At 40.0% G+C, this 8,900-nt stretch overlaps 1 protein-coding gene across 3 annotated transcripts in view; it reads right to left on the bottom strand.

Moving 5' to 3' along the window:
• Positions 1–5,694: 5,694 nt before the first annotated feature.
• The window catches only part of slc8a3 (solute carrier family 8 member 3), a 142,751-nt gene continuing 139,545 nt past the window's right edge, over positions 5,695–8,900 (bottom strand). For all 3 annotated transcript variants that reach the window (XM_021321349.2, XM_012872284.3, XM_021321351.2), the window contains one exon: positions 5,695–7,853. In XM_021321349.2, coding sequence (XP_021177024.2) covers positions 7,477–7,853 — 377 coding nt within the window. In that variant the 3' untranslated portion in view covers positions 5,695–7,476. The remainder of the gene's footprint in view (positions 7,854–8,900) is intronic.

Raw genomic sequence — 8,900 nt, 5'->3', positions numbered from 1 at the left:
CTGGCGAACTTTTGTGAAAAGATATCCAAATCATTTGACCCAAATCGTACAGTTCAAAGGCAAGGGTACTAAATGTTGACAAAAACAGCTGTAAACTTCTGACCTTCAAGAAAGTGATTAAACAATGTCCAAAAAATTATCGCTCTCATTATTCTGGCACTTAGAAAATAGAAACATTTCTGGTTAATCCCAGCGACTGAAAACAGGAAATGCTTATTCAGATTTCATGTTTTACAGTGAGGAAAAAAAAAAGGCTTATGTGTCTTTTTATATAGTGCAAGTAAACCTCTGGTTCCAACTATGTGGCCAAATCAACCAGAAATGGTTTCCCAGACACAAAATGAACCTTCTTCAGCGACCAGCTCGGTCCTCAGACTTAAATACCGTGGAACACATGCGAGAGACCTGAAGAGAGGACAACATAAGAGCGGATACAGGACAAGGTGAAATGTTATAGAGGATGCACATAGAAATCTAATTATGACACCAATGCTTTTGTTAAAAAAAAGTGTTTCATGAGATCAGATTTTCTTTCCCACGCTGAATAAATATACTCAAAGAAAGGATTGCTGTTCCTGAATTTGTCAGAGTGAGATTATACTGCTGCAATAGTGTATCCTAAGGCCTTTTACAGATCTTTACCAGGGGTGCCCACAGATGTGTCTGTATATTGCAGGGGAGAGGTGACAGGATTCATTAATGCAATGACTAGTTAATGTAAGTGAGGAATCTCTGACCAAAAAGCTGGTTCAAACATGCAGAAAGAGAAGAAATCATCCGCTTTGGAACTTTGCTTTTTTTTTTTTTTATTTTGACATCTCATAGCAGGCCAAAAAAACAAACAAAACATACTCAACCAATAAAATGTGCCCTGTTTCTGTTACACACACACACACACACGCGCGCGCACACACACACACACGCACGCACACGTACGCAAAAAGTAAACAGCTAAAAACAACAGTAATATCCCCCTACTTTTGAAACCTCCCTCAGTTTCCCACAACGACCACAAGTCCAGTTACTGCACAGTGACGTTTCACTTCAATCCCACCGACTGAAAAAGGAAAGAAAAGAAAAGAAAAGAAAAGAAAAGAAAGAAAAACAGGAAGCCGGTGGCCTTCAGGTGGGCCGTGTTTGGCACCGGCAGACATCTGAGCTGCAACCCGTCCCAGAATGCAACAAAATAGATGAGAGCCAGTCACAGAATGCAGAGATGACATGGAGAGCATTACTCCCTGTTTTGGCTGTGGATGCCTGCAACACTCAAAGATGCTTCCAGATTGCGAGCTTATATTAAACAGAAAATAAATCTTTACAGACAAGCTGTGGATGAAATTAGTGACTTTGGTGTCCACCTAACCCATTGTGTTTTTTTTCATTGAAAGTCCTGTACACAGCGTGGGTTTTGTGTGCCCCGACCTCTCTGACCATCAGGGCGTCTCTCTGAAAGTGTGTTTTAGGGCGCGAGAGATCGGGTGAGGCGAGCAGGCGTGATCCAGGGCCAGGAGAGAAAGTTACAGCACCGCTCACCAGGAAGGAGGAACACTGGCAAGGAGGTGGAAAGTGAGAGGAGATGCAAGGAGGAGCGAGCACACGGACTGAAGACTTACCCCCACTCTTTGAAGATAAAAGCATCTTTGCCATTTGCTAAATCTCTTGTCTGGTCTCTTACTTATACCTAGTTATACGTAGAGATGCACTGATGCTGATTTCCAATTTTATCTGTGCCCTGCCAGTTCAGATTTTTTTGACTATGACACTTTGGAAAAAAATGTGCTGCAGGTTCTTTGACAGAGGTAGTTGTTTTGTACGAAACAGAAAAGGAAGTAATTACAACACAATCCCAATGTATAGATCGAAGCAGGTGTCCCTACGCTTTATTAGACTTTTCATGAAACCCAGACAAGTACATCAAACTGTACATGCTGTTAGGTGATGCAGTCGTAGAAGGAAAATTAGTAGACCTCTAAGTTTTGATGCACTTAATACACAGGAAAATGTTAATTTATGTTTGTCAGTACTTAACTGACAGGAGGCAATCAAGGGGGAAAAATCTGGTCTATTTTGAACTCTGGTTAATTGATTGGTGCATCTCTATAAGTCAAGATGTGACTAATTACATTTTACCCCCCATATTTTGCCAATTCAATGTTAAACATTTTATTATGGCTTTGTATGGAAGAAATACAGACTCACTAGAATCAGACTTTTTTTTTTACATTGAATTTAGAACACTGAATTTTTATCCTGTGAAATTATGTTTTATTTATTTATTTTTTTTACTTAAAAGTCACCTGAAAAATTCATTCATCTGATGTGTTGACCAACTGGTGAACCCAACTGGCGTGTCATGTGATCAAATGAGCCTAATTTCATTGGCTAGAAGCCTCTCAACTCGATCTAGTACAGATTGCTTTGGTTTGAGTTCACCAGAAGGTCAACACATTTGAAGGCAAATTTTTTTTCTGGGGAATTCTTTTGCAGGTAATATTCAATGTCTAAAAAAAATATGCATTCTAAATTCAATGTAAAAAAATAGTTGATTCTAATGAGACTGTATTTCTTCCATACAATGGGATTTTATTTTTTTAATTTTTTGTGGTGAAGTGTTTATTCCCCTTCAGTATAAAAACAAATTCAGAATTAGGCTATTTTTGGATCACAAACTGGAGCTACCTGCCGTGCCGCCCACCCACACCAGCAGCACTGGATGCTGATCTGATCTGATGGGTTTCGGTCAGAGATCATGACAGGGAAGCAATTCCTTTTAACAACCAGGAGGGAGAAAATCTTACTAGAAAATAAATATTCATATATTTTGGAAAAACAATGACGTGTGTCAGTTCTATACAACTACAACAATTAATATTCTGTAAAAGTTCTTTGTTAAAATATTAGAGTTGGTTATTATTTTTTTTATGAAATCACAGGACGCATATGTAAAGAATTTTGCTGCGCAGTCTCACAGGATAACCTGCAAAACAGTTTATCCCCCCGGTCCATCTGACATAATATTAGCACATTTTAAACAATTATTTTTGCAACCATAATCTTAAAGTTAAAATAAAACCTCTGGCAAAAACTCAGGAATCACTAATCTTGGTGAAGTTTTCTTAGTTTCTATACTTTAAACTAAAACAAAACATTTTTGCATCATATAGAAATACTATATGAATTACTGAGCGCTTAAATAATTTTAAAACATCCTTTCAAAATGTGTATAAATCTAATCCCCAGTCGGTCGAGGCAGATGACCGTTCACACTGAGCCTGTTTCTGCTGGAGGTTTCCCTCCCTGTTAAAGGGGAGTTTTCCTCTCCACTGTCCCTTCATGCTTCATCCCAGTATGAGAGATTGCTACAAAGTCATTGACAATGCAGACGACTCTCCCTGTAGCTCTACGCTCTTTCATGAGGAGTGAATACTGCTTGTCGAAACTGCTGGGTTTCCTTAGATAGGAAACTTTTGAATTTGACTTTGGAAAGTGCCTTGAGATGACATGTGTGGTGAATTGGCGCTATGTAAATAAAATTTAATTCAATTGTGATTTTATCAATTTTTACCAAAAGTGTGGGATTCATCCTGTAATCAGCATCTCTAAAACCAGTAAACATGGCCCCAGCTATAGACAGCTATCAGCTCAAACAATGGAATGGATTCTAAAACTCCATAAAGAGGATAACTCAACAAACAGTTTTTTTTTGTTCTAAGTCAATTTGTCTGAACTTTGGTAAAAGTCCAAACAAAATGGAGAGGTGGTAAAAGGGAAGCATCCCGGTTAAACAAAGAGGACAAGAAAACATCTGGACAGGAAACTTAACATCACCTAAAAATTTAAAATTCACAACAAAGGTAATGGAGAAAGAAAATGCCAGAAACGGGAGTCAATGTTTGTGATTGAAACAGGATTTAAATAAATGAGGAAGACAATAGCGGTTTGTCGATAGGAGGAACTGGGGGCCCATTAAAATTGCAGTAAAAAGTGTTTGTCATTTAAGTAAAGTTTATCATTGTGTTATCTCCGACCTCTAGGGCGACGCCCGACGACAAAATTTAAATTAAAAAATTATGACCAACCACCTCTGAAGGAACACTAATGTGGAGCCATTATTAGCACCTAAACACAACAAACATGGTTACTAAAGCGAAGCAACCATGCACAATAGATACAGACTGCAGATGATGGTTATTGTCTTTACACTACTTTGACACTTAATTTCCCCTGGATTGTAAATACATCTTCTCATGGCTCACATAGGGTTTATACCTTTGGTTCAGTAAAGGCAGATCAATCCAATTACATGGCCACCAAATGGTCATGAATTTATGGCAGAAATAAAACAGAAACTCTGATTGCTGAAGAATATTACATTTTTATTTCAGTAAAGTTCATATGTCAACGTATTCAAGCTGTCATAGATAGGAGCATGAAATATTCTATTAATTTTATTCCAACATTTGTATCTCTAATTGAGCTGTAAAAGAGATATGCCAGTAACTGTAACATTAAAGGGGACATATCATGCTTTTAAATCCTTCTTTTTCACATTTAAATAATTCAGTTGTCCCCTCTTTCTCCCCCCATGTTCCGAGGTGCGTCTGAGAGCAACTCGTTTTGGTGCTGTCTCCTTAAATGCAAATGAGGCACTTCACACACCGACGCTGTTGCACTCCATCCCGTTCCGCCATTTTTGTAGCATTTTGGGGGACGGTGTAATGAATTGTCTGGGTTACTTCACCCAACAACTGAGAATTTTCACGTGTCCACTTGTAGTTTTAATCCTTTCACGCTTCAGCTTGGACTACAAAATCACAGCAAATAAATAAATAAAATTATTTAATTAATTAAAATGTCGGATTTGTGAAATTGGTTAGCCAGAAGTCCATAACCTTGTTTAGCAGCTCCACAGCAAATACTTTTGTAATTGTTCAAAAAAACGTTACAGAGAACAGGGAAAACTGAACGGATTGAAAAAATATGACCTAAACAGCATATAAAGATATCTACGCAGAACCTGGAAAGGTTACATTAAATATTTTGGGACTCCTAAAGACTTCAAGTACACAACAAAATGTAAGAAAAATGGATTTTCCATGCTCTGTCCCCTTTAATATTGTAATTGTGAAAGTTAATGGGTTTTAGAAAGATTTTATGAAAATTACTATAGATTATACCATATTCCTGCCATTCCTCTCAACAAAATATACGTTTAGACCTCCCTAACTCTGCGAAAGAATACACACTTCAGACATATTACTGATTTAATAATTTTGAGAGATTGTAATAATTGTAATAAACATAGTTTAATCTGTTTTCTCATTCCTTACAAATGTCAGTGCATTTCTATGAGGTGTCTTTTACAAGAACTGTTCAGCAGTCAGAGTGTTCAACAGTCCAATTCAAATTTTTATTTGTATTTTCACAGGACAACGAGAAAGAATTGACAATAGAAAATTGTCCAAGAGCGGTGATTAAAAGCAGAGAGCCACAGCTCAGGCACACCGTACCAATCTGTTCCTAATCAGACAACATTGCACACCACTCTCCTCATCCCAACAGTGCCACATAGTGGTGGCAGCATCATGCTGCGGGGATGCTTTCCATTAGCCCACACAGGGAAGAATCCAGACCTTAATCCAAAACTGGGGCGAGACTTTGTAGTGATTCCATCTGTTTTTGCCAGAAGTTGAATTTATTTCTTATTGCATCCTAATCCTTTTTACAAATCGGATTAATCAAGAAAGGGTCCTGGATGGTGGATCGTCTGAGGAGCAGCATCACGTTAAATCTGCGAAGGCGACTGGCTTGCCTGTGGTAAAAGCTACGGGAATAAAGAGTTTCCGAGTCGATACGTTAATTGCAACATTTTAGATCTTTCCACCAATACTGGTGGTGTAACAGCTCATCTGTTGGGTCCACCCATCTCCTTAGAGAAAGAGGAGATCATCTGCATCCAACAGGGACACTTTTGTCTCCACGTAAAAAGACAAGGTGGTTACAGAATGGTTTAGGAGGTTTATGTGTTCGAAAGCCAGCCAGGAGACCCTCATACGCCTAAGATAGAGTGATGAACCAATCAGGAGTGTCGGTAATGGGACAATGGCGCTAAAGTAATATCAGTTAATGCAGCTTCATACAAAAGACAAGGGTTCTCTGACCAAAGCAAAGAGCTGATTAGTGTGGGTAGCTGCAGCAAACGCCTCTCCCTCCACAGGCACCGTTCAGTTCATTGTGACGACCGTGAACCATTGGCCTTATGCACACGTAGAAGAAGTAGAGGAAGTCTCCAGGAGTAGAACTATACAGCAAAGTGCATGGAAGGAAGAGTACAAAAATACCTCTGAATTTATTTCTGCAGCAACGCACGTTGTAGTTTTTGTTCTTTTCTTCTTTTTCCCGTCGGACGTCTGATTGAAAAAAGTGAAAAGTCAAGTGAGACCAAGATATCAGTAAATAAATAAAATACAATGTCATTACTTGTTACCTAGAGGCAAGATACATAAATCTTAGAAAGGTGAAGACATCGTTCAGATATATATAGTTCGACCCTCCCCTCCCTCCCCTCCCTCGCCCCGTCTTCTCCCACTGCAATCCTCTGATAGCACAGAAGAGGACCACATTTAAAACAAATATTCAAAATATACAGAAAATATGGAAATATATTATATATAGATACATTTAGAGTAAGGAAGTAAAGTTCAGGGCAGTTTGCTGTATCCATATTTTCCCTTTTCTCCTGCTTGAATCGTGCTTTGTGGGAGCTGTCACTGTTGCTCCTCGATCCTCTTCCTGGCTGTGGGATTTCGGACCCCTCTGAAGAGCTCCATTAGGAAACGATGCAAATAAAAATAAATACTATGAACCCCCCCTCCCTGCTGTCACTGCACAGCATATTTACCGTTTTAGATATAACGTATCATTATTCTTTTAGATCAGAAAATAGTTCTTTGATTCCTCTGTGTGACTGAGTCTTTATTTATTTATTTATTTTTGTTGCATGTGTGTGTATGTGTGTGTGTGTGTTTTTTTTTTTTTGGCATTTTATCCCCAAAATATGTTTCTTCTAAAAAGTCATTTTTGCTCGTTTTTGAGAAAAATATAAACCTCTGATTGACTCCGCTCTCTCCGGGTAACAGGGCTGCACTGTCTTCCAGCTGAGTGCAGGACCGCCTCTTGGCCTCGCCCGTCCTCTGGGCATGCTGGGAAATCGAACCCAGCAGCAAGGTCGAGCTCGGCTCCCGCCTGAGCGAAGCCTGTCGGTACTAGAGGGCAGGACGCGCACCTTCTCACAGACGGGGCAGAGGGAGGGGGAGAAGGAGAGAGCAGGAGCCATTTTTATTATTTTTTTTAAGAAAACCCCCCCCCCAGGTTTGCCTCATCTGTTCCTAGCATTCAAAACTGACCCAAATCCCACTGTAAGCATTCACTCTTTTCTTTAGACATCTTCGTTTCTTTTCCAGGAGTCTCATCTGCTTAGAAGCCTTCTATATGACAGTAAGCTTCCAGGCTGGAGAAGAGGATGTAAAGGAACCAGAGGCTGAAAAAGAAGGCCGACGTGGCCAGTCTGTGTCCCCGCGGGCCACCCAGTTCCCCTCCGATGTGGGCCCGGCGCCGGTAGAGCAGCACCGAGATGGCCAGGAAGGCGAAGATGGTGAAGAGAGTGACGGAGAAGGCCAGCGACCCGGCCTCCACCACAAACGGCTTCCCTTTCATGTGCCAGTAAATGGCCGCCACGGACCAGGCCATGCCGATTCCCAGGAAGACGTTGACGGCGTTGCTGCCGGTCACATTCCCAATCGAGGCATCCGCGTAGGTGTCCTGGACGGCTGCTACCTTACTGGCAAAGGTGTCTGCAGAAAGAAGACATTCACCATTAAGTTGCCGTTTAATGACGGTTCATCCACTCTTGACTAAAATATGATTTCAAAGATCCCTGTTTAAGCAACCCCTGACTATGAATGCTGCTGATGTTTTCTGATCTTATTGTTTCTTTTTTATTGCACTAACTCAGAAAGCTAACACAAGGCGCTTGTGTCAGTTTCCTAGACTTTTCTAGATTTTGTCTAGAGAACCTACCGCCACAAATCTTATGCAGCCTGTGACTAAATGCTGCTGAACTGCCAGAAAACAAGCTACTAACCCTCCCCACGGTAGTGTCAGCATGATGCTGTGGAGAGGCTTTTCGTTAGCAGGGACAGATAAGCTGGCGAGGGTTGAGGGGAAGATAGAGGATAATAAAAATCCTCTTTAAAATTCTTTTAAAAGAATCTAAAAAGTAAAAAAAACCTGAAAACTGGCATGTGCAAATGTATCCACAGATTTGCTATAAAGCCCCCAAAAATATGTTGTGTAACCGATTACTTTCAAAAGACCCATAATTTATACAATTTTTTTTTATTGTGAATGTAATGTGACATCTTTCTTCTATGTATTTATTTTTCTTATAACGGAATTTTTATAGTAGTGTTTTTATGTGTGAATGTACTGTGATAGCCATGGTTTGGACTATGCAGCAGACAGAGTCTGTACCCAAAACAAATTTCCTTTTTCATCATCATCATCATCATCATCATCATCATCATCATCATCATCATCATCATCATCAGTTAGTGAAATGAAGTCTACCTGTGTGCAACCCAAGTGTAACGTGATCTGTCAGCATAAACAAACACACCTCTTCTGAAAGACCCCAGGGGGGCATTAATCAGAGAGGCAGCACAGAGGTCAAAGGAAACCCTGGAGAAAGAAGAAAGTTTTGCCTGTCGTAGCGTCTGATTTGACTCACATAATAAATGTGTCCCTCCTGTCAGGTGTTTTCCCCCAGTCCCTAAAAACAGCAATTATCAAACCACTGCTGAAAAAGAACAATTTAGACAAACTTCTACTCCAGAACTACA

The sequence above is a fragment of the Fundulus heteroclitus genome, chromosome 19 (assembly GCF_011125445.2).
Source record: "Fundulus heteroclitus isolate FHET01 chromosome 19, MU-UCD_Fhet_4.1, whole genome shotgun sequence".
NCBI classification, from domain to species: domain Eukaryota; kingdom Metazoa; phylum Chordata; class Actinopteri; order Cyprinodontiformes; family Fundulidae; genus Fundulus; species Fundulus heteroclitus.
Note: the sequence above shows the minus strand (reverse complement) of the source record. Positions and strands in the feature narration are given on the sequence as shown.